The sequence below is a fragment of the Tripterygium wilfordii genome, chromosome 20 (genome assembly GCF_013401445.1).
Source record: "Tripterygium wilfordii isolate XIE 37 chromosome 20, ASM1340144v1, whole genome shotgun sequence".
Classification (NCBI taxonomy): domain Eukaryota; kingdom Viridiplantae; phylum Streptophyta; class Magnoliopsida; order Celastrales; family Celastraceae; genus Tripterygium; species Tripterygium wilfordii.
In genome coordinates, this window is record NC_052251.1 from 7,360,638 (window position 1) to 7,388,497 (window position 27,860).

The 27,860-nt window shown below is 35.0% G+C and overlaps 1 protein-coding gene across 2 annotated transcripts; it reads left to right on the top strand.

Annotated features, from left to right (window-relative positions):
- Window positions 1-10,075: 10,075 nt before the first annotated feature.
- LOC119986560 lies at window positions 10,076-27,484 on the top strand. Of its 2 annotated transcripts, none has more exons than XR_005465286.1 (2): window positions 10,076-10,321; window positions 26,976-27,484. XR_005465286.1 is itself a non-coding variant. In XM_038831169.1 (2 exons), exons 1-2 carry the CDS (start codon window positions 10,203-10,205, stop codon window positions 27,143-27,145), a joined length of 312 nt encoding a protein of 103 aa, XP_038687097.1. In that variant the 5' UTR covers window positions 10,076-10,202; the 3' UTR covers window positions 27,146-27,484. The 2 variants fall into 2 exon arrangements, 1 of the variants encoding a protein (XP_038687097.1); XM_038831169.1 differs by having other exon boundaries at window positions 10,076-10,344.
- The last annotated feature ends 376 nt before the right edge of the window (window positions 27,485-27,860 follow it).

Here is a 27,860-nt window from a genome sequence, read left to right on the forward strand (position 1 = left end):
GTTGGGCTTGAGCCCACCCTGGGCTCAAGTTGCATCCGCCCCTGGGTTACGAAAAACATAAGAATAAATACAAATATGGTTAGAGCATCCACAGTGGGCACATTTATGCCCACACTCCAAACACCTCAATTCTCATGTAACTATCCATTTAACAAGTGTTACATTCCAATACATCCACAGTAGGCACATTTGAGCCAACACTTAATACTCTTTTTCGCCCTCTTCTCTCTCTTATTTTCCATCGTCTCTCACTTCACTATTCATCAATTAATAGCTACTTCAAATGTGGAGTGACTCTAAGTTTTGCTTGATTTTTGGAGTGTCCAAAACTTGCCATTGTAGAAATATAGCACTAGATACATGGAGAAAGTGAGTTTTGCAGCACTTGAAACAAGTCTCATTGTGGATGCTTTAATGAGGTGTTGTGTAGGGCTCACCATTTGGCCCGCGGGTCTAGGCCCGGCCCCAGCCCGCGGGCCAAAGCCCGGCCCGGCCCGAAAGTAGACCGGGCCTGGGCAGCCCGGCCCGACCCCTTGGGAGGGCCTGGGCTCTGTTTTTTGGGCCGGGCCCGCCCCAAGCCCGACACCTCGGGCCAATTTTGGCCAGGCCCGAGCCCGACCCAAACCCGACATTATTTATTTATATATATATATATATATATATATATATATATATATATATATATATATATATACACATACACACACATACATATATATATACATACACAGACAGTGCACACTGTCTGTGTATGTATATATATATACATATGCAGACAGTGCATGCACTGTCTGCATATATATATATATACATACATATATATATGTAATATATACATACATACATATATAGATATAGATATGTATATATAATATATAATATATATGTGTATATATATATTATTGCAATGTATGTGTGTGTGTGTATATATATATATATAGATATATGTATGTATATATAATATATAATATATATGTGTGTATATATATATTATTGTAATGTATGTGTATATATATATACACATAATACGTATATATTTCACCCTCTATAAAATATTGTTCAATTGTATAAAAATTAAAGTACAATTATGTCATTAATCAATTGTAAGCAGGGCTGACAATTTGTCTCCGATCCGATCCGACCCGACCTGTGCGGATTTAATCTCCAAAACCCTAAAGGCCCTAAACTCTAAACCCCAAAACCCTAAACCCCTAAACCCTAAAGGCCCTAAACCCTAAACCCTAAACCCTTAACCCTAAAGACCCTAAACCCTAAATGCCCTAAACCTAAAGATCTTAAATCCTAAAGGACCTAAACCCCAAACCTAAGCACTAACCCTAAAGCCATAATATGACCATTTACTCATAAATGTTGATAAAATCTTAAGACCATAAGATTTAATAAAATAAGTATAAAATTAAACTATTTAAAACTATAGATGTGTATATTATAAAATTTAAAATCAATACTGATTAAGTAAAACTAAAATTATTTAATTGTGTTAAAAATATAACAGGTGGTATGTAAAGATAATAATTTAATTAGTTGACAGGTATAACATGAAAGTAGTTTTGGCTTGGTGGTCAGTTCATTACTCTCCTATTTAAAAGTCTCAAGTTTGAATCCTATGATGAACAACTTAATTTTATAATTTTCAAAGAGGATGAATAGTGACGGGCCGTGGGAGCCCGGCCAGAGGCCCGAGCCCGAAGCCCGAGCTCTATGGGCCCGGCCCGGGCCTGGGCCTCATGTTCTTAGTTGGCCCGGCCCGAGGCCCGAAGCCCGAGCCCTAGTGTTGTGCTTGCATAATCATAAAAGACTATTAGGAGTATTACATAATTATCATATATTTTATTGTCACATTCAAAAACTCAACTAATATTAGGATTTCACTTGAATTAAGGAACAATCCATCCCAAGTCTACATGGCTTCTATGTGACATGTCCATGTCAACAAGTCAAGCTGAAAAAATTTTAAATTTGAAAACTTCACACTAGCTCTCAAATTTAGGGTTTTGTGCGACATATACTGCACGTAGATCGTATCTTCTCTCAAATGTTGAATTGACATTCTTAGTTACGTGCCACTATTAATTGCAAGGAAGTTGTTTGAAGTCGGTTGTTGTCGTCCATATACTTTTCTCACAATCGGACGCTAATAGAGAGGTTAGTGTGAAAATTTGTATGGATTATAATTTTTTTATCTTGATTTTGTTTGTTTGGGTTCTGGAATGGGTAAATCGATTTGTTGAGGTTTATGATTTGAGTTATGTTCATTTCGTTGTTGTTTTTACTCGAATGAGTTAGTTTTGTAATTGCATTGAAAGTTTGAACATGTTAAACACAAGGAAAAGCCTGAATTCAATGACATTATGGAATGCCAAGTTTATTTGTGAAGTCCATTTTTTAAAAAACAATGGAATTATTGATTATTCCATTTATATAAAACAATGTTTATGTTATTAATTTGTTTTTAATGTCATTGATTTTAGTGTCAGACAAATAGTTATTCCATTAATTTTAATGTCATTTCAATGATTTTGGTGTCAGACCTCTGGTTATTTCATTGATTTTGGTTTCATACTTCTGGTTATTCCATTGGTTTAAACAATACTTTAGTTTTTTCTTTATTTTTTAATTTTGTTCCATATATTTTGGTGTTAGACATTTCGTTATTCCATTGATTTTAAATTCAAACAATTTTGATATTCCATTTAATTTAAACTAAATCCATTTATTTAGAAACAACGGTTTTTATAATGATTACATAGAATAATAAATTTCATACTATAGGTATAATGACAACACCAACACTAGGAATTGATGATCTAATAGTGTATAAATCTATAAACTATATAATTCAACTTTTTTTCTTAAATATATTATCATAAATGTCATTCGACTTGTTGATTTTGTAAATTTCTTTAGTTCTTGAAGGAATCAAGTCAATTTAGCTAAAAGGATGCATAACATGTAGTTAATTGATATATTTTGGATGTTATATCAGTGTTATTAATATTTTGGTGGATGACATTTAATTGTTTTTTGATAGGATTCCATTGTTTTCGAATGAAATTTCATTGTTTTATATTGGTATTCCATTGTTATTGATCAGACAGATTATGATTCCACTGATTTACTGGAGCGGCCCCTCGGTTGAATATATATAAATATGAGGGGCTCTTGCCTCAAAAAATAGGTTAAAAAATGGGAGGTACTAAGTCAATATCATTATTCTCTCTCAAAAGTCCTCAATTTCCCTCTCCGTACATATTCTTCGAAATCCTAATTTAATCATCAAAGGTTCATCACCCGGCACCACAATGGTGTAACCAACATCATGATCTCTCTTATGCTTGATTTTATAGGTTATCGGTGGTCGTCTTTGTAATTTTCGTGCATAAGAATTTTATCGTCTAAGGTCATTAGAGAGTTCCAGTTATTCCGTACCTCTACGATCATCCTTCAAGGGAGCCAATTTGAAGGGGGATGCGCGACTATGGATTACAGTTGTCAATGGTCTGGAACACCGTCACCACCACGACAAACTTCATGAATCCTCCAGAAAGGTGATGTTACATAATGTCATTGATGAAACTCCCAATTCAGAATTCGTGCACATATTAGCAGAAATGGAGGCCAAGATAGGCAGGATCTCAGAAGTACTAACCCTAATAAAAAACCCTTCCTAGAAGCTTTGTCGACTTGCCATTTGTTGACTCTATCGCCCTAGTGGACATGCCAAATAAGGTCACTTGTCTAAAGTGGAAACTGTTCGACGGTACCATTGATTTGGAAGATCATGTTGCTAAGTGCAAACTGGGAAGTTCTTGATATCGATCTTGCACAAACTCCATGAGGCATGTATGTGCAAGGGATTTGAGTGTAGCCTAGTCAATCATGTGTTACAATGGTTCATTAGGTTGCCAAACAATTTTGTCACCTCGTTCACATAGTTTATAGATATATTCATAGAACATTTGTTAGTCGCTGAAAATTATAAAAAAAATGTCACATGACCTCTACAACTTTCATCACAATACAAATCAAATCTACAATTAGTAATACGAGAGATCAAAAGAATAAAATACCGAGAATAGCATATGATCCTTCTAAAGAAAAATCCTTTCTTGAATCATATGAAAAGCATCATGAAAGACAATCTAGATAGCAAAATAATACAGAAAGTTTGATGACATCATTCCTGATATGATATTTTTATTCAATGTCAAATCAGGAGAATTTTATATCAATAGGAAGAAGTTGCAATTGAGTCACAATGACATCATGTTGATATTTACAATTACTGATGGATGGAGAAGAAGAAATTGCTTTTAGGAAAAGGGAGAGGAAGATGACAACAAAATTTGTTGAACAAAGGAACAAATGCAATCGCATTATTAAGACAAAAATATTTGTAGCTTTGAATAATGCAATCAGAGGAAGAAAAAATGTTGACATTGAAGATATAACTAGGTTAGTTACTCTTTTCTTCCTTGTATCACTTTGCGTTCCAATAAAAGCAGTCACTTGGATGGGCATACATTTAATATGTTGATGATATAAGCCGAATGACTACATATGATTGGTCTTCCCAAATTCTTGATGGCCTGTACAAGACTATATGCGCACAATGGACACTCCATTAAATGTCGCCACCTATGTTATGGCCTTACTAGTAAGTTATTGCTTTATAAATCATCATGCGTCTATATCTTGCACAAATAATAAATATATAGTTGTACAAAATTTTATTGACATTTATTTTTCTTCCATGTGTGATAACAATATTTGTTGTGTGAACATGTTGAAATCATTGGTCTTGAAGATTGAAGGGAAGAAAGTAAGTTAATCTAGTTGTTTGTCTTACAAGTATTTTTTATAATACATTGTTAATGCTCCAAAACAATAACAATGATAAAATGATATTGTTTCTAAATGGTAATAATAGGTCTAATGATATTGCTTATGTTTTTTATGTTCATTGACATTGTGTCGATACAGATAAATACAAGTGAATTAATAGCAACAAAATCAAAAGAAAAGAAGATGATGATAGATGCGATTGATGAGGAAGACGTACAATAAACAAAATCAGAAGAAGATGAAGAAATTGAAGAAGATTCAGAACGGGAAGAAAATAGAGATTCAAAAAAAGAGATAGATTTAGAAGTAGAAAGCATATGAGAAGATATAGAAGAATAATAAAATGTTGAGGGAGAAAATAGGGAAGAGGAGCCATCACAAGAAGAAGATTTAGTTTTTGAAGAATTAAAAAATAGGAGAAGAACAAGAAGAGGACTCATCACAAATAGAGGGGGAGAAAGTAGAAGGTGGAGAAGTGGAATTATCAGAAAAAGAAGAAGGAAGAAAAAACAAGAAACAGGAGGAAGGAGAATGGAAGAACTAAGAAAGATGAGTCGTCACAAAAAGATATTGTAGTTTATAAAGAAAATGATGTCCCACCTAAGACTGAGGTAAAAACTAAAATTGAAGATTTGGAAAGACAAATAAAAGACTCAAAATCTAGAGAGCAATAACTATATGAATAACTAAATGAAGCCTTACGAAAATTGGCCACGATAAAACTTAATTTGGAGAAGCTTGAATCTGAAAATGAATCTCTTGCTAAACAAGTGATTATGCTGCAAGTACACAACATTACACAACAAAATGCATTGACACAATAGGTACACTAGCTAGTCCAAAATGTGCAAACATCAATGGTACGTGGACTAAAGGGCAAATAGAGGAAAACAAAGACTGATCTAGAGTTCACATACCCAGGTTTAAAAAAGAAGACAAAAGTTCCTTCTCAGAAAAATGTTGGGATTATTGATCTTGAGGAATATCCAAATATTCCTCAAAAGAAAAGAACAAGGAAGGAGATAGTGAGAATGGCAATGAGTTGGCCAATGGTTAAACTAGTTGCTAACATATGGAATCGATTTGTCATATTTGACAATCTTTTTAATGTGAAATATTTCTTAATGTTATTGATGTAAGTGATATAAAAGTATTGTTTCCATTTAAATGATGTTATAGTTTCTTTGAATGTTCCTAATGAACCCCAAAACAAAACCGATAACATAAAGATAAGACACCCATAAAAGCCATAATGAAATTAGTGTCAAAAAGTTTAGAGCTTAAACTAAAAGAAAATTGCCCCAACCAAAAATGACACCCCATAACCATCACATAAAGAACTTTAGAGAGGATGAGATCAGAACCCTTCACAGCCACAACCATAAGAAACACACAAAACCTATAGCATAAAGATAAGACACCCATAAAAGCCAAAATGAAACCAGTGTCAAAAAGTTTAGAGCTTAAACTAAAAGAAAATTGCCCCACCCAAAAAGGACACCCCACAACCATCACATAAAGAACTTTAGAGAGGATGAGATCAGACCCCCCCACATCCACAACCAGAAGAAACACCGAGCTGGAAAAAAAAAGAAACCATAACTTAGGCTTCCAAGTATTGGTAGTAACCTTAAAAATTGGTAAAAAGTGCATGTAATCACTAATCTCCAAGTGGCTTAGTTAGATATAGTGGTGAGGTGGTAGTAATTGAGAAAATTTAAGCAGGAGATGGTTAAAAGATATTAGGTGACAAAAATATATTTCACTTTTTTAGATTTTAGCTGCTAATGATAATATAAATTTTGTCATTTAAAAATGACTCAACTGTGTACATGAGGAAAAGCAGAAAATATGAATTATTTATCAAAATAAAGGGAACCCCATTTTAAAATGACACCTTAAGACCCTAATGCCTCCTTACATGTTTTCTAGTTATGACTACCTAGTTTGTCATATTGACAAGGATCAAGGTCGCAGACTCAAGAATGCTTACAACCAGGCTTGTCGCTATAAGATAAAGATGGATTGAGCCCAGTCGAGTCGGTCTGGTCAGGGGCCAGTTAGCCAACAAGCTAGGAAGAACGAAGACTTAGGCAGCACAACAGATGATGAAGTATTGCAAAGTGGCTAGTATTGTGATAGTGGGAATTCTATTACTAATATAGTCAGAATAGTTAGTTAGTTTCCTATTTGATATTAATAGCTGAGTATAATGCTGATTATTAGAAAGTAGTTGTTTCAATTATGTAAGTATTAGGAGTTGCTTATGACTATATATACCAGTTTTATTGTCAATAGTAGGTTACGAAATTATTAATAACAAAATTGAGAATTCTTTCTCAACTCTTTCATGTGTTTTACGCAAGTTTGGTTTGGAAAACCCTTTTGGTTTCTTAGGTTTCATCACACACCTAGAACATCGTATCCTCTTAACAAGCTCCCACTTGATATGAATATTCTCTTTTTAGGCCTCCCAGATTGTCTTTTCGTAAGCGATGCAAGAATATCATTCTCATAAGATATTCCTAATCTTGGTCTTGAAAATGTTGGAATGTGATATATACTTTATTCATACCATCTTCGATATGTACCAACATGAAAATAGTGTTCCATAATATCATTCATAGGTAAACCAGACCTAGTTTTAACAATAGTTGCATGAGAACAGGGGAATCCAACTAGTTACCAATTGTGATAGAAACATTTGTATTCTCTTATGTTAACATTAACAGGATCATAAAAGACTTCAAAGACCATTGATGCAGACATCCTAACATTCCACGTCTTTCCCTCAAACACATGTAGATTCTATTTTTTAGTCATCTTTGAACCTCACTATCCCATTCCATTGTTGCTTCTTTCTTCCTCTCTGAAAACCAATTCATAAGCTTTATTCTTATGGCATCTATCATAGGTGTGATGGGCAATCTTCTAGCATCAATTATTCATGCATTGAAAGACTCTGCAGTGTTCGATGACATCTCACCATAACGACTTCTTCTACTATACGCGTTGGTCCAATTTTCGAAGGGGTAACCTTTGTAGAAAAGTATCCACAATAAAACCTCATTTCCATCTTAATTCATTGAGCTTCTTGCTAAACAACGCTTTTGTTGGAGCATGTGCACATTCCCAAAATAAAAACATCATTTGCTCCCTAAAAATATTTGTAAATGCACCACGATTGAATTTATCCCTAAAGTTGTTCTTCAAATATTGTAGACATAAAAAATGGTTGGTTGCAGGGAAAACTCTATGCAAAGCATCCAATAAACCAGCATTTTGATCTTTAACAAATGTAAGTTGACATTCAGACACAACAACAAAAAAAATTGTAACATTATAGACATCAATACAATTAATTATAAAAATAGTAAGATTATAAATATAAACAATAAAACAATGACATTATAAAAGAGTAACATGAATACACTAACATTTAAAATATTAATATTAAATTATTTAAAATATCAATTACCTTGGTCATCGTCCTTTCCAGTGGTGGATAATATGGCACCCTTAAACCTTTCCTTCACGAATGTCCCATCCATGAACAATATCGGCCTACAAAATTTGGAAACATGAATGCAAGCATGAAATGCAATGAAAATACGATGTAATCTCTTTGATTCGCCATCCACTTCTAAAATAATGTGACTATCAGAATTATAAGTCATCGCAGCTTCCACATACCACCTTAGCTATTTAAAGGACTCATATAGTTCACCAAAATACCTGGACCTAGCCTTATTAACAACTCTCCATGCCTTTTTATATGATACAGTCAATCCATAAATTGTTTGCATAAGATTTGCCACAGTGACACTAGACAATGCTGGATTAACTTTAATCTGGTCCTTAATCGTCTATGCTATGTGGTTAGAACTCAACCTACTAGAATCACCATTAGATAAAAACAATTGACAATTGTGCTCTTTTATAAATTTCTTCACATAACAAAATACATTCACCTTCGAATTCAATACAAATACATACCAACTACATCCCTGTGAATATTTCTCACTATACACTTGGTTGAGACCTTGTCCTTATTATTCTTCACATAATTGAACTTAAAAACCTGTCTCAATGAATACCTACAAAGTGCAGACCTAAATCCCTCTACACCTCCCTCAAATATCTGCCCAACGTGAGTAATAGCATGAGACCAATGAGATGAAAAGAATAATCTCTTACTAGTTGAAGAACATTGATTATCTAGAAGATTATCTTTATTTGCACAAACAACAACATTAACTGATGTTTCCGTTTTTGCAATAATATATTCTAATCCCTTTTGATATAAATTATCTGAATCAACAACTTTTGAAGACATGGAGAATACATTTGGGTTCCTAATTATTATTATTTCTCGATCAACTGTTTTAGCAGTAACATTAATATCAACAAACTTCAAACTAAATGCACAAGCTAAACATATCATACTCTTTAATTCATTTTGATTTCTCAATAAACAACGAGGATGTCCAGGCAAAGAATAAGAAATAGAAATATTGTCACTAACACAATAGCTCCAACTATCAGACAACTTACATACTAGAAAATTAATGTCAAAACCACTACCAATATTCAAAACCATAGTTTCGAATCAAATGTACAAAGTAACAATAACTCTTCATCCATCATAAATGATCAACACAGTAAACAAATCTCAAGTGGAAGCACACATATTGGGTACCTTAAATTTAATTGACTCTTTCAAAAATTCAATCTCTCCTATACTCCAGAACATGCAATCCTTTGCTAATCTAAAAACGGTAGCTGACAAATGCAGATCATAGAAGCATTGATCATGTAATCAACTTTAGCAAGGGAGGCGACGACAGAGGCGGGACTGAGATCGTTTTCTACATTCTCGAGTTGATCATATTTTTCCTTTTATTTTTTGTATGAAGGTCAAATTTGGAATTATGAAAATTTTAAACGTTTTTATATATGAAACAAAAAAATAGACTTACATAAAGTTTTTTAAAATAGACCTAGATGTCTAACAGTTTTAAAAGTAACATTAATATTTCATTTTTCATTAAATTTTTATTTTAACGATGTGAAACTTTTTCTAACAAATTCATAGTTATAGGTGGGCCTAATAAAGGGTTTCAAATTGGCCCGCGAATTTCAAACCAGCGGACTGGCCCTGTCCTCGAGATTCGCTAGGTGCTTGTGGATCATTCATATATTGAACAAGTAGCTCCTGTATTGCTTCCCCTGAATGGCTAGCGATTTCCTAAAAACCCTTTTTTCCTCTCTTTCAAAAATCACAATCACAGGTTTTAGTATCTGGGAACCTTAAACCCTAGCTCTAGATAATCAGGATGGACGAGGCACGCGCACAGCCGGTATGTGCACAGGAGGCGCTGGATCTGCTCACTTGCGTTACTCAATCTCCTTTCGATCACGCTAAGTGCGTCCAGCTCTTGAATTCTTCGAGAGAGTGCGTGCTCAACAAGGCAAATCGTAGCTCATCATATTTAACTGCTAACATTTCAATTTCGTTGCTTGCTGTTTTGTTTTCGTGTGTTTGATCGATTTAACATTTGAACTACGCACTGTGTGATTTTTTTTTTTTCGTATTCTGTGGGAGTTCTTTGAATTGTTGAATGTTGTTAGACTATGAAGTTAGAAAATTTATCAGACGTCATAATTGAAGTTTTCTTTTTTGTTGGTTTATAGTTTCGTCCGTCCTTAATCGAATGAGAATCACTGTGGCTACTATTGCTCTAGTGATTCTGTTTCTTATTGCATGAGGAAAGTGAATTTACTGGTTATTATTTCTTTTTTGATTATTCCTGCATACGGTACTCCTGAGAGGTCCTTTAAAACGTGTATGTGATGGATCGTACTTAACACAAGAGGGGGGTGAATTGTGTCCCCAAATTCCGATAGGAATCTCTTTTTATAATTTAAAAGGAAATCAATGTCAATTAACAATTAGCACACAAATTTGGACTCTAATGATTATCTTAATCAATATTCATTTCAATGCAAGATGTGATACAATATGGTGAATGATCAATTATCAAATAATCAAGGAATTGCAAAAACAGATTTTTTAAACAACACACTGCGCACAGATTTTACAACTCAAATTTCACCTAGCAAATCAAGTCAGAATTCAATGAAATTTGGTATGCAGTATCACAACACCCTAATGAATACTATATCGAAAATTCAGATTAAAATTCAAAGTTTAGCTATGTGAACAGTGCACGGACAGACTAGTGGTTCAGAAAATTCTGCAATCAAAACACTTAATCAATCAACAAGCAAGCAATGCAATCAAGAAAGTCCACACAGCAATTTATAGTAGTTCGGAGACTCTTCTCCTACATCTACTACCTAGGTTCACCAACCTAGGATTTTCCAACCTCCACTAAGGATGTGGTTTTCTCAAGAGCTCCACAAAACTCACAAGGGTTTTTAGGTCACCCTTAAAACTGAAGATTTCAAGATAATCTTCAAACTTTACAACCAAGGGTTTCAAGCACTCCCTTAAACTCAACCTCAACAAGGTTTTTGCCCAATGAAGGGACTTTTACAAGTGTTCGGTATAAATGGTTCACTCAAGGTTTGCACTAAGCAAATGGGGTTGAGGAACACTCTAGAATCACAATATCACCTCACGGGTTGGATAGAAAATGAAGAATAATGAGGATTTTCGAATCTGAAAATAAGAAGCCAAATGAAAAGCACTCCCTCTTTGCAAAAGCAAAATAGTGAGGAAGCCTTTAGAGTGGCTTGGGTAGAAGCTTGGATTCAATGGCACAAACTAGCTTGGAAGCTTTGAGAACAAGAATTTCTTCAATGTAATTTTGGCTTCTCCAAGTTGGAATGAGGAAGAACCCCTCTTTATAATTTACCAAGCTCTTGTGATTTCCACCATTGGATCTTTTTCCATCTTCAAATCTCGACCTTCAATTACATGTGCAAATCTTGGCCATTTAATGAATAGATCATTAAATCTTGACCTTACAATATGTAGCCGTTGCACTTGCATTATTTTCCAAGTCTAGCTTTCCAAGATTTGAGTTGTCATGTGCACTTGCAGCCATCTTTGACAATTTGATCAAACTTGCACCAAATCTTGACCTTGGTATCTCCAACAATTTTGTCTTCTTTGACCATTTGATCAAACTTACACCAAATCTTGGCCTTGGTATCTCCAATGATTTCCTACAAAATGTGTAGCAACTTGCAACCATCTTTGACTCCAAAAATCAAGTAAGATCTTCTTTTAAGTCAAAAATTGCAAGCAAGAATATGGTCTTATGCACAACCATTGGATTCACCTTTTAAATGGTCATCTTAACCCTTCAAGTCTTGTTGTAATCTGATCCATTCATAATTCAAAACAATTCAATCTCAGCCATAGATTAGTGTACCATTGGAGCTTGTAGTCTTCAAGAATATATTCATAATCTAAGTCTTGTCTAGTTGCAAAATATACTTTCTCATCTCTTACAAATTTCAACCATTGCATTTGTCATTTAGCTTCATCAATTGTCTTCTCACAAAAATCTGATCATTGACCTCAATAAAGGAAGCATGTGCAAGATCTTGTTTGATGAAGACAAGAGATCCTTCACGTGACCAAACATGTCCCTCCAATCTTGACTTCAAACTCTGAATTTGGCAGCACCAATATATCCATATTATACAGCCCTAAGGCTAGTTCCAATCATCAATCAAAATGCCTTAGTGGAAGGTTGATGAACATAGGTTTTTCTTGGTTTTCTAGAGATCCAAACTCATACTCGAAAACCTGACTTCAATTCACTTGAGCAAACTGAATTCTGAGTGATATAACATCCTCATGATGATTAACCTACAAAGAAATAGGAAGTAGAACTCTCTAATTGCATGTAAGCTCAAAGAGCTTCATATAGAGCGCATAGGTTAATTACATTAGAAAAACAACCCAGAAAATTCATATTACTGCATGATAAATCATTTTATATATATTAGAATGTCCATATAAAATTTCATAACAATCGGAAATCGTTTGGTCACTCAACCAAGCAAATAAGTCACTAATAGTGAAACCGATAAATTCTAAGTGTAAATTCAATGTTATTTTGAAAACTCAGTGTAAATGACCTTTTCTCTTGAACTTTACTAAGTCAAATATGTTCATAGTGATGAAACTAAGATGCACACGAAATTTCATTTAAATCGGAGTTCATTTGGTTCACCACGTTCACAAAGAACACATATGCACAAAATTAGGTAAAACCTAGTTTTGGCGGAATTTAAGCATATGACCAAATATATATGTGATGCACTTAATTTATCATGATTATAGTCCTAGAACATATATTAGACCTTTATGTGCATGTGGTTCAAGTTTCAAGTCATTTGGACCTAAGTTGGTTCAGATAAATTATGATCATTAGCAGATTAATGCCCTAACTTAGTCCATGTATGTTTGTTTTCAAAACTGAATTTCCAGCACTATCTCAAAAATATATAGATATCAAATTCACATAGAGATATGCATAAGCTTTCATTTAAGTGTATATGCACAATTAAGATATTAAACAATTAATCAAATAACCATTTAAGCATGTTTTCTAGCATTTTAGGATATGTTCAAATCAAGCATGCTCACACACATTTTAGTATACAATCATACACAATCATCAAAACACAATGTTGACTCGACACTAAGTCTTGGTCCAACAATCTCCCCCTTTTTGATGATTCCAAAATGTGCAATGTAGTTTTCTAAAGATGTACCATTTTTTCAAGAACTACAATCTTTATCCAAAAACTATATTCTTTCTCCCCCCTTTTTGTAATTATCAAAAAGATCTTAAGGTTTAATTTAAAATACTCAAATTCTTAATTGTTTCCAATCATGCAAATGAAGTGAGCTATAGATCGAGTACAAAGTAATGTTCATATTAGCTCCCCCTCACTTCAAGCATAGTAGCATACATACTTCTCACCAAAACATGGCAAATGCACTCCCCCTTAAACTTTGGTCTATAAACCATTTCATATGTCAGTTCAAGAACTAGTTTAAGGATGCACCATGCTTGATACAAGATAAGTATGTTTCGTCAATAAAAGCTCAAATACTAAATATCACATGAAAGTATACCAATTTAGAATATGTCATTTTAATGCATCTTTTCTAATCATTATCTCTTCCCCATAATGTAATCAATCAAGAGGGAATAGGGAGAGGAGTTCACACCAACCAAATACATGCGTTCATGAATAGTAATAAAAGCACACTAGAAGTCATGTATTCCACATATTGCTTCCAAATTATAGAGATGCAACAAGTTCACTTAAGAAACTTAACATACGTTCTATCTTTTTCAATTAATGATAAAACATGAATTTCTAGACTTAGGGCATGCTCCCCCTTCAATCATGCATACCAATGAATATTTGAGAAAATATGCATACCACATATCATCAATGTATTCCAATCCAATTAAAAACAACAAGAGATACCAATTAAGCAAATATGCACCCATGATGCTTCATTCAAACTTAATGCACGTATCATCATCATTTAATCATGTCTAAAGCATATATCATCCAAAATCAAACATTCCAAATGCAATTGAGTTAAAGTTAAGCATCTAACAAAAATAATGCAAAGGAGTTTAAAGGTTTAAGAAATGACCGTCGAAACCCTCCTAGCTTTTTGTTTGAGCATCTTGATGATATTCCTTTAATATTTGTTCCTTCCTTAGAGTGTTTGTGCTTGTCCATGTTTTGAATATATTTTCCTTGATTTAAAGTTGCTCCCCCAAGGGTTGCACACTTTCCTCACCAATTGGTGTTGCTTCATCATTTGAGATCTTCATCTTCTTTTGAGCTCTTCACCAATGGTGCATCCTCATCCAAGATAAGTACCCCACGGGTACCATTTTAGATTAACTCCTTGGGATGTCCAAGGTCCTTCAAATCTGAAAATTATTTCTCTACAAGCACATTGACCTCAAGTGTGGTTATATCATAAAAATTAACACAAACACTTTCCTTAACCATTCTAGGCTTAACATCAAAAGCATTGTGTGCACTAGAAAGAGATAAGTAATCAAGAAGAATACAAATATCACTTTTATCATCAAACTTCTCCAGATTTTCTTTTGTATTCAAGAAAAAAACATCTTTAAATTGAAACTCCTAAAGTGGATAACTTTAGGTTTTCTCTTCATATAAAAATTACAAAAATAATTTGTTCAATGATTTCCTCATATTCAACCTTTGTCATACATATCATGCATTTCATGCTTAATTTGCAATCTTTTTCAATAAAGATTAAAAATAGTATAAATGCATAACTCTCATACAACATCCAAGCATCATATAACCTAATAAAATCGTTTTCAATGACAATCATTAAAAATCATATTTGGGCAGCCCCTTCATTTAGGTTCTAGCATTCAAATTTTTTTTTTTTTTAATTTATTTTAATTTATTTTTAAAAGAGAAACAAATCAATAATGCCTAGTATCCCAAACTAATGCATAGCACATCTAAATAAAGTGTGATCAAGACGTTTTAGGTATCCAAACCTTGGATCCTTTAGGGTTAGTGGCCATAATTGCATATACATTAATATTAAAAGAATTCTTCACATATTCTTTCACATCAATATCACACAAACCCTTTGGCACCCACAACCTCCTTAGGTGAACTCTCCTTAGTCTAGGATGAGTTTCCCTAGAGGTACTAGTCTCACCCATGGGATGAGCTAACTTGGCCTTGCCTTTTGAAGGCTTGGCTATGGTACTAACACTACTCAAGGTTTCTTTGAGTTTCGTAGGATCAAATCCAAGTCCACTCTTATCAAGGTAGTGTCTTTGAGAGGCAAGCAACTCATCAAGCTTTGATGAACTCATAGAGAATTTAGAAAATTGAATTTCTAACATCTTATACTTTTCTTTCACATCATCAAGCTCAAGTTGCAAAGAAGTAGAGTTGTTCAAAATTATACATTCATGCTCATCCCATGTTCTCAACTCTTGTTCTAACTCATTCACTCTAGCATGCAAGGCATCCAAATCATGAATCTTTGAAGTATTACAATTTGCCATGTTACTACTAGAAGCATGCATAGATAATTCATTTCTAAGATTTTCATTTTCTTTCATCAAAGCATCAAGAGATAAATATATATTATCATGCTTTGCATTTAGATCAACATACTTATCATTCAAGTCATTAATCTCATCCACATGTGATTTCTCAATTTTCACAAGCCTAGATATTTCTTTTGTAGCATGCTTGTATTTAGAAATTAAGTCACCATGAGCATCACATAATTCATCATACACATTACTCAATTCATCATAAGTGGGTAGTGTAGAATCATTTACCATATCATCCGGAATGGATGATAACTCTTCTTCCTTTGCCACCAAGCAAAGGTTGGCCTTGATTTCTTCCTCTTTATCACTAGAGGTCTCCTCCACTTTGGTCACTAGGCACACATCGCCATTTGACCTTTCATACTTTCTTTCCATCATTTCCCAAACTTGCTTTGCATTTGTACATCCGGAAATATGGTCAAGTCCACACCTACTAAGAGAGATATGAAAGAGATTAATAGCATAAACATTTAAGCACATTAATTCAATGTCCTTATTTGTCCATTCATCTCTTCTACTCCTACTAGGACAATGAGGACCATCCTTTACTACCCTCCATACGTCTATGCCTCTAGATTTAATAAATATTCTCATTCTATTCTTCCAAAATGGATAGTCACCATCAAAGATAGGTGGAATATCCATAGAAAGGCTTTCGGCCTCAACATGCAAATTTGTGTAAGTCATAAAAATGCTAATAAGAGTGTTAATCCTATGTTTTAGCAAACCTGCTCCGATACCAATTGATGGATCGTACTTAACACAAGAGGGGGGTGAATTGTGTCCCCAAATTCCGATAGGAATCTCTTTTTATAATTTAAAAGGAAATCAATGTCAATTAACAATTAGCACACAAATTTGGACTCTAATGATTATCTTAATCAATATTCATTTCAATGCAAGATGTGATACAATATGGTGAATGATCAATTATCAAATAATCAAGGAATTGCAAAAACAAATTTTTTAAACAACACACTGCGCACAGATTTTACAACTCAAATTTCACCTAGCAAATCAAGTCAGAATTCAATGAAATTTGGTATGCCGTATCACAACACCCTAATGAATACTATATCGAAAATTCAGATTAAAATTCAAAGTTTAGCTATGTGAACAGTGCACGGACAGACTAGTGGTTCAGAAAATTCTGCAATCAAAACACTTAATCAATCAACAAGCAAGCAATGCAATCAAGAAAGTCCACACAGCAATTTATAGTAGTTCGGAGACTCTTCTCCTACATCTACTACCTAGGTTCACCAACCTAGGATTTTCCAACCTCCACTAAGGATGTGGTTTTCTCAAGAGCTCCACAAAACTCACAAGGGTTTTTAGGTCACCCTTAAAACTGAAGATTTCAAGATAATCTTCAAACTTTACAACCAAGGGTTTCAAGCACTCCCTTAAACTCAACCTCAACAAGGTTTTTGCCCAATGAAGGGACTTTTACAAGTGTTCGGTATAAATGGTTCACTCAAGGTTTGCACTAAGCAAATGGGGTTGAGGAACACTCTAGAATCACAATATCACCTCACGGGTTGGATAGAAAATGAAGAATAATGAGGATTTTCGAATCTGAAAATAAGAAGCCAAATGAAAAGCACTCCCTCTTTGCAAAAGCAAAATAGTGAGGAAGCCTTTAGAGTGGCTTGGGTAGAAGCTTGGATTCAATGGCACAAACTAGCTTGGAAGCTTTGAGAACAAGAATTTCTTCAATGTAATTTTGGCTTCTCCAAGTTGGAATGAGGAAGAACCCCTCTTTATAATTTACCAAGCTCTTGTGATTTCCACCATTGGATCTTTTTCCATCTTCAAATCTCGACCTTCAATTACATGTGCAAATCTTGGCCATTTAATGAATAGATCATTAAATCTTGACCTTACAATATGTAGCCGTTGCACTTGCATTATTTTCCAAGTCTAGCTTTCCAAGATTTGAGTTGTCATGTGCACTTGCAGCCATCTTTGACAATTTGATCAAACTTGCACCAAATCTTGACCTTGGTATCTCCAACAATTTTGTCTTCTTTGACCATTTGATCAAACTTACACCAAATCTTGGCCTTGGTATCTCCAATGATTTCCTACAAAATGTGTAGCAACTTGCAACCATCTTTGACTCCAAAAATCAAGTAAGATCTTCTTTTAAGTCAAAAATTGCAAGCAAGAATATGGTCTTATGCACAACCATTGGATTCACCTTTTAAATGGTCATCTTAACCCTTCAAGTCTTGTTGTAATCTGATCCATTCATAATTCAAAACAATTCAATCTCAGCCATAGATTAGTGTACCATTGGAGCTTGTAGTCTTCAAGAATATATTCATAATCTAAGTCTTGTCTAGTTGCAAAATATACTTTCTCATCTCTTACAAATTTCAACCATTGCATTTGTCATTTAGCTTCATCAATTGTCTTCTCACAAAAATCTGATCATTGACCTCAATAAAGGAAGCATGTGCAAGATCTTGTTTGATGAAGACAAGAGATCCTTCACGTGACCAAACATGTCCCTCCAATCTTGACTTCAAACTCTGAATTTGGCAGCACCAATATATCCATATTATACAGCCCTAAGGCTAGTTCCAATCATCAATCAAAATGCCTTAGTGGAAGGTTGATGAACATAGGTTTTTCTTGGTTTTCTAGAGATCCAAACTCATACTCGAAAACCTGACTTCAATTCACTTGAGCAAACTGAATTCTGAGTGATATAACATCCTCATGATGATTAACCTACAAAGAAATAGGAAGTAGAACTCTCTAATTGCATGTAAGCTCAAAGAGCTTCATATAGAGCGCATAGGTTAATTACATTAGAAAAACAACCCAGAAAATTCATATTACTGCATGATAAATCATTTTATATATATTAGAATGTCCATATAAAATTTCATAACAATCGGAAATCGTTTGGTCACTCAACCAAGCAAATAAGTCACTAATAGTGAAACCGATAAATTCTAAGTGTAAATTCAATGTTATTTTGAAAACTCAGTGTAAATGACCTTTTCTCTTGAACTTTACTAAGTCAAATATGTTCATAGTGATGAAACTAAGATGCACACGAAATTTCATTTAAATCGGAGTTCATTTGGTTCACCACGTTCACAAAGAACACATATGCACAAAATTAGGTAAAACCTAGTTTTGGCGGAATTTAAGCATATGACCAAATATATATGTGATGCACTTAATTTATCATGATTATAGTCCTAGAACATATATTAGACCTTTATGTGCATGTGGTTCAAGTTTCAAGTCATTTGGACCTAAGTTGGTTCAGATAAATTATGATCATTAGAAGATTAATGCCCTAACTTAGTCCATGTATGTTTGTTTTCAAAACTGAATTTCCAGCACTATCTCAAAAATATATAGATATCAAATTCACATAGAGATATGCATAAGCTTTCATTTAAGTGTATATGCACAATTAAGATATTAAACAATTAATCAAATAACCATTTAAGCATGTTTTCTAGCATTTTAGGATATGTTCAAATCAAGCATGCTCACACACATTTTAGTATACAATCATACACAATCATCAAAAACACAATGTTGACTCGACACTAAGTCTTGGTCCAACAGTATGCAGTGATGAGTAATTTATCTCTATTACTAAAAATTTATCTCTTGTTCGAAAGTTTTGTTCATCTCCTAAAATTTTAGGCTGAGGGTAAAGATTTCTATTTCTTTGTATTTAGAATTTGGGGTGTAACTGATACCATACCTTGCATCATGATGTTATTGATCATTATTTCTTTTTTGATTATTCCTGCATACGGTAGTCCTGAGAGGTCCTTTAAAACGTGTATGCAGTGATGAGTAATTTATCTCTATTACTAAAAATTTATCTCTTGTTCGAAAGTTTTGTTCATCTCCTAAAATTTTAGGCTGAGGGTAAAGATTTCTATTTCTTTGTATTTAGAATTTGGGGTGTAACTGATACCATACCTTGCATCATGATGTTATTGATCATGTATTTTGTAGCACCTTTCTGAGAATCTGATCATGAGTCACTATTCTTGTGTTATGCAATATTTAGACCAAGACAGGAAATGTGCATTGCCAGTTTTTGACTTTTTTGGGATTTTATTAAGGATTACTTATATTTTCTGGCATAAACCCAAAACCAGTTCCTTTTTTTTGTTAGTGCTTTATGTACTGTCTGAATGTAAACTTTAATAATCATTTGGTTGCCTTTGCCTGGTCCTTTTTCATATTTTCGTGCCATGAAATTATGCTGGATTTGCATGGTCCACACTAGAATTCTTTGCCTACCTATCACCATCTGAACACTGTGTAACACAGCTATCCCTTTTCATTCACATAGAGGTATACACATAGGATCCTTTTTCTTTACATTTGTAAGAAAGCACCTCTGATTTTGGTTAAGGAGAATGTGGTTCTTTGTAACCAACTATTTGCTTTGTCCATCTCTGAGGGGACTTTACACATGGCATCCTGATGGCCCCCTTTTGTGAAGAGCAGTTGCTTTCTGAACCAAACCAACCACCTTAGTTCTGAAAGCCTGAAAGTTCTTCCTATTGGGAGCTAGTAGACAGATTGGATGGCAAATTCATATTCATAAATGAGAGATTTTGGATATCATCAAAATTATAAGAGTCAAGATGGGTCCCCTTTTTTTATTTAAATTGAAATTCTAAGTATGTTTTGGCATAGGTAACAGGATGTGGAGAATATTTACCTTGTCTGGTGACTGATCTTCCAACAATCTTAAATTGATTAATCTTTACTTCCTGTGTGTTTCGATTCTCATAGAAGCTGGTACTACTAATCTTTGTTTTCTCACACAATCTGGTACATTTATATTGTTTGATTAATTTGCTCAGTTACCCGGTTAGCACCTCAACACTGCCTTGCCTTTGCTCTTTGATATGCTCTAGTAGTTTGTCGGTCGGGTATTCTATTTCCAAGCAGTTGAAAATTATGTGTTCAACTTTGATTTATCCGTGAATCATTTTTGTAAAGTTGCATCCGTGAATCATTTTTGTAAATTGGAAAATATTTTGGAAAACAATAATTGGTCATTCATTCTATTAGTTGGCACCTACTTTATGCATGTATACTTAATTTTGCAATCAATATCTTTTATTGAAGTGGGAAACACCTATATAGCTATTACATTGGTTTACAATCAATGATCTACGTAATTACAATCTCTATCAAAGTCACTATCAAAGTCAACAATTGAGGCATCAATTAGTCAACAATTGAGGCATCAATTATGAACTTAGACAAATCAATATTGATTGCCGAATCTTCAATTAAGGAAAGTCTTCAATCAATATTGAGTTTGTCAATAAAGTCTTCAATCAATAAAGTAAATCTTGGGTAAATCTTTGACTCTATTCAACACTCCCCCTCAAGGTGGTGCATAGACATCGTATATGCCCAGCTTGACAAGTGAATCAGCAAACACTGAATTTGACACTCCCTTGGTTAACACATCAGCCAACTGATCTTCGGTCTTCATATACGGAACTTCAATTATTTTTTCTTCTAGCTTTTCATACACGAAATTCCTATCAATTTCCACATGTTTAGTCCGATCATGTTGCACTGGGTTCTCAGCAATTTTAATTGCTGACTGATTATCACAATACAATTTCATTGGTTTTTTAATTGACAAACTCAGCTCCCCCATAAGCCGTTTGAGCCATAACAACTCACAAATACCTTTCACCATTGCTCTGTATTCGGCTTCTGCACTAGACAATGAGACAACTTTTTGCTTTTTACTTCTCCAAGTAACCAGATTTCCTCCAACAAAAGTTAAATACCCAGTGGTTGATCTTCTTCGGTCTCCTTTACCTGCCCAATCTGAGTCGGTATAGCCCCATACGTCTGCATGCCCATTCTTAGAAAAAAGTAAGCCTTTTCCCGGTGCAGATTTTAAATATCTCAGAATTCTAATAACTGCATCCATATGTTGTTTACCAGGATTGTGCATAAATCTACTCACAACACTGACCGCATATGCAATATCTGGCCTCGTATGAGACAAATAGATTAAACGCCCAACTAACCTTTGATATCGTAATTTGTCTATTGAAGTTTGATTCGAAGACTCTTCCAATCCATGATTTTGTTCCATAGGAGATCCAATTGGCTGACATCCAAGCATACCAGTTTCTGTTAATAAGTCAAGCACATACTTTCGTTGGGATAAAAATATGCCTTGCTCAGAACGAACAACTTCAATGCCCAAAAAATATTTTAATCCTCCCAAATCCTTCATATCAAATTCAGTTGACAAATAGTCTCTCAGTTTACGCATTTCTTCAGAATCGTTGCCTGTCACTACCATGTCGTCAACATAAATAATGAGAGCCGTTAATTTATCACCAACTCTTTTCAAAAATAAAGTGTGATCTGCATTACTTTGCTTATAGCCGAATCTTCTCATAGCAAGTCGGAATCGACCAAACCAAGCTCGAGGAGATTGTTTCAACCCGTATAAGGCTTTCTTCAGTTTACACACGACACTTTGATCACCTGGAGCTTCATATCCTGGGGGCAGAGACATATAAACTTCTTCTTGTAGCTCACCATGTAAAAAAGCATTTTTTACATCATATTGTTGTAGAGGCCAATCAAAATTTGCAGCTAGGGATATTAGGACTCGAACCGTATTAATTTTTGCAACAGGAGCAAACGTTTCCTGATAATCAACCCCATACGTCTGGGTGAATCCTTTAGCCACAAGCCTAGCTTTATACCTATCAACCGAACCATCAGGCTTGCACTTGACGGTGTACACCCACCTACAACCAACAGCTTTTTTTCCTTTCGGCAACTCCACCAATTCCCAAGTTTGATTTTTCTCAAGTGCTGTCATCTCCTCAGTCATTGCAGTTGCCCATTTTGGATCCAACAACGCCTCTTGCACTTTAGTAGGAATATCTATGACAGTCATATTACTGACAAAGCTTCGGCATTCCTTTGACAGTCGGTGAGTGGATGCATACTGAGCAATAGGATATTTCACTTTTCGCACAACCTCTGGTGAAAATCTATCTGGTGGAACACCACGAGTACTTCTTGGTGGGAGTACGTATCTGTCAGCTTCAATCGAGACACAAGTATTATCACAAATATTGTTAGTATTAACATCAGACTCAATGCTTACCTCAGGAGGATCTGTACGAGGAGTATCGGGAGTGGGTACTAGCGAAGATGAGAGAGAGGGAGCTTCAGCAACAGTATCGGCAACACACAGTGGATCAGGAAACAACTCCATCCAATTTGGAGCTTCAACAACAGTATCATCACTCGGGCCCGGAAGCGTGGAATTGGGTGAAGAAAAAAACATTTCATGTTCAGAAAAGGTGACATCCATAGTAACATAGAACTTACTTGTAGGAGGATGAAAACAACGGTAACCCTTTTGTGAAGGATGATAACCGACAAATACACACTTGAGGGCACAAGGATCAAGTTTCGTGCGGAGATGTTTCTGTAAATGTACAAACACAACACAACCAAACACCCGGGGAGGAAGTGTGAGGTGCGATGGCAGTGTTACATAGGATGCCAATTTATCAAGTGGTGTCTGAAATTGTAGAACACGAGTGGGTACCCTATTCAAAAGATATACAGCTGTGGTAACAGCTTCTTCCCAAAAACGTGGTGCCATGTGGGCTCCAATAAGGGCAGCACGTGTAATCTCCAAAATTTGTCTGTTTCGGCGCTCAGCAACACCATTCTGTTGTGGTGTATAAGGACAAGTGGTTTCATGCAAAATTCCATGAGTCTGAAAATAAGCTTGTAACTCCTGATTTACAAATTCACCACCATTATCAGATCGAAGAACTTGTAAATTAGCAGAGAATTGTGTTTTGATCATGGTATGAAACGTGCGGAAGCAAGCAGCCACATCACTCTTATGACGCATAAGGTAAAGCCAAGTCATACGAGTGCAATCATCAATAAATAATACAAACCATCTAAAGCCAGTAGAAGTAGTAACAGGGGCAGGTCCCCAAACATCCGAATGAACCAACGCAAAAGGCACAACTCTTTTATTAGAACTATCAGAATAAGTAGCACGATGACTCTTGGCCAAAACACATGTATCACACTGAAAATTGGAAGGTTCACATGTAGAAAATAAAGTAGGAAATAAATATTTCAAGTAACCAAAGGAGACATGACCCAAACGATGATGCCATAACCGAATCTGATCTTCTGATGCCCTAGATGACCCTTTTGCTGATAGAGATCGTCCCATACTAACATCTTCCACATAATATAATCCCTCTCTCTTAGTACCACGCCCAATTATCTCCCCGCTGCAGAGATCCTGAAGGAAACAAAAAGTAGGATATATTAATACTAAACAATTTAGTTGTGTAGTAACTTGTGGCACAGATAAAAGATTATTGGAAAGAGCAGGAATCAATAAAGTGTGCTCCAAGGATAATGAAGGAGTTAAGTTAACCCTTCCAGCGCCCGTAACCGGATATGAAACACCATTGGCATTGGTGACAGTAGAGCAATTTGGTAAACAAGCATCATGTAATAAGGACGCATCAAAGGTCATATGATTAGTCGCACCAGAGTCAAGAATCCAACCGGGATCTTTTTCAGAATTTGTTGCAAGAAGGGCTAGACCAACACTACCTGACTGTTGGAGAAGAGTAGGATCTACCACAGAGTGAGTGATATCAACTGGAGTAGTGGAAGCCATGGTATCCATTGAAGAAGGAGTCGGTGCCATTGGGACTGTAGGTGAGGTGCATAGCGCAACTTTACCACCTTTTCGAGCTTGTAATCGCTCTTTGTGAGCCTGCCACCACTCGGGATATCCATGCTTTTTGAAGCAAGTATCTACAATATGTTTGGTGCTGCCGCAATGAGTACATTTACCACCAGTAGGTACTGACAGTGACAAAGAACTTGTTGGAGTTCCATATTTTCGAACTGCCATAGCCATCTGAGGAACTTCTGAAGACATCATTGTATTCCGGCGAAGTTCTTCACGTCTCACAGTTGAGAAAGCATTATCAGGTCCAGGTAGAGGATTAGTACGAAGAATATCTCCCCGAACAGAATCATATATATCATCAAGCCCAGCCAAAAAAGAATAGACTCGATCTTCATCAATTTCAGCCATTCGAGTCTTAATCACATCTGGCTGAGTAAAGGTAATTGGACGACGATGATCAAGCTCCTGCCAAATAACCTTAAGATCGGAATAGTATGCAGCCACAGGTCGCCCTGCCTGCTTAGTTGTCATAGCTTTTCGAGACAGATCATACAAAATAGATTTATCAGCACCCTCAAAATATGTTTGAGACACAGCATCCCAAACATCATTTGCAGTGGGTAAACGAATAAAAAGATTCATTATATCGGCCTCCATAGAGCCAATAAGCCAGCCTTTTACAGTAGCATCCTCCATCATCCACTTGTTATATGTAGAGTCACTAACAGTAGGTTTCGAGGTCGTACCTTTGAGATATTCCATCTTTCCTCGTCCAGCAACGAACATAGTAACCACCTGAGACCAAAGAGTGAAATTTGAGCCATTCAGTTTGATCCCATAAGGAATAGAGGTTGGTTCTTGAGTTGGCGTCACCACAGGTGGAACTATAAGAGCACCGGATTCAGCCATGAGTTGTTTGTAATTTCTGGATGAGATTCTGGTTCAATGGTGCAATCGGCACCTGTTATGGACGAAGCAATCGGCTTCTGTCGGATGGTTGGAGCAGTCGGCCCCTAGTAGCTACGGTGATGGAGAGGTAGTATGTTAAGAGAACCTTGCTCCGATACCAACTTAATTTTGCAATCAATATCTTTTATTGAAGTGGGAAACACCTATATAGCTATTACATTGGTTTACAATCAATGATCTACGTAATTACAATCTCTATCAAAGTCACTATCAAAGTCAACAATTGAGGCATCAATTAGTCAACAATTGAGGCATCAATTATGAACTTAGACAAATCAATATTGATTGCCGAATCTTCAATTAAGGAAAGTCTTCAATCAATATTGAGTTTGTCAATAAAGTCTTCAATCAATAAAGTAAATCTTGGGTAAATCTTTGACTCTATTCAACATGTATTACCCGGTTTTGCTAATAGTACTATTTAATTATAAAATACCAGTTCTGTGTATATGATTGAAGTTGTTGTTTTAATTTTTTGAAAGAATTGAGTGCATCCAAATTTTAACTCTACCCGGTTCTTAAGAAGTTGTCTTTAAAGTCTTTCCACTGACTTCTGCTAAACTTGTTACCGTAACCGGTTTTGACAAGGAGATGTTATTTTGAAAACCAAGGATTTAATCATTAGTGTCATTGAAAAGTTAAAAACTTTGTACACTCATTTCGTTGAATAAGGGTCACTGGAAAAGTGTGCAAAATTTTTAATTATTGTCAAAGTTAAATTTTACAATTAATGATTGCATATTTCTTATAAACTAAAAGGCTATCTATATAATTTGAAAACTCAGATTGTTAAATGACCGGTCAATGATTGCTTTAAATTCACAAGTGGTTTAATGTTTCAATCATTGTTAGACAATTAATCGATTTTGAGTTTCTCATTACTGGATATCATTATTAGTGCTTATTACTACTACTGATTGCTTCATTATTGCAAAAGCTAAGAAAAAGCATGTTAACTATCAATTTCTTGACTTGTTTGTAACTGAGAAAGACACTGCTATTGACGAGTAGTGCATCTGTTAGTTAATTTGTTAACACCCGAATTTATGATGGCAATTCTACATTTGTTTGATATAAGGAAGGTGTTATTTCTGGTTGATAATGCATATCAATTCTGCATACAAATTATGTATTGAATGACAATAAAAGCACAATAGCCATTGAAATTTATAGAAGCTGGGAAATTGTGTCAGCATTGAGTAAACGTATATGTAAAAGTATACGTAAATGTATATGTCACTGATGTAGACTTCCAAACGTGGCAGCAAAAGATGTTCTACCTGACCACCATCAACCTTGCACGGTTCCTATGGGAGGAGGCCTGATGCTAAAGGAAAAAGAGACAGATGCGACTGTTGTTGCTGCTGTGGAAGCATGGAAACATGCAGATTTGGTGTGGGAGTTCTTTGAATTGTTGAATGTTGTTAGATTTTGAAGTTAGATGAAGATTTTTGGTTGGATTATAGTTTCGTCCATCGTTAATTGAATGAGAATCACTATGTGGCTAGTGCATGAGGAAATTGAATTACTAGTTTTTTTTTTTAATTCCTGCATATGGTACCCCTGAGAGGTCCTTTAAAACACGTGCAGTGATGAGTAATTTATCTCTTGGACTAAAATATGTCTTGGCTGTTTTTGTTCGTTCTCCTAAAATTTTTAGGCTGAGCGTAAAGATTTACAGATTTATATTTCTTTGTATTTAGAATTAGGGGTGGAACTGATACCTTGCATCATGATGTTATTGATCATATATTTTGTTGCAACTTTCTGAGAATCTGATCATGAGTCACTATTCTTGTATTATGAAATATTTAGACCAAGACAGGAAGTGTGCATTGTCAGTTTTGACTTTTTTGGGAGTTTTTTGTTTAAGGATTGCTAATATTTTCTGGTATAAACCCGAAACCAGTTATTTGTTTTTGTTAGTGCTTTATGGGCTGTCTGAATTTAAACTTTAATAATCATTTTGTTGCCTTTGCCTGGTCCTTTTTCGTAATTTCACCATGAAATTATGTTGGATTTGCATGTTCCACACTAGAATTCTTCGCCTATCCTATCACCATCGAAACACTATGTAACATAGCTAATCCCTTTTCATTCACATGTACGTATACACATAGGATCCTTTTTCTTTACAGTCGTAAGAAAGC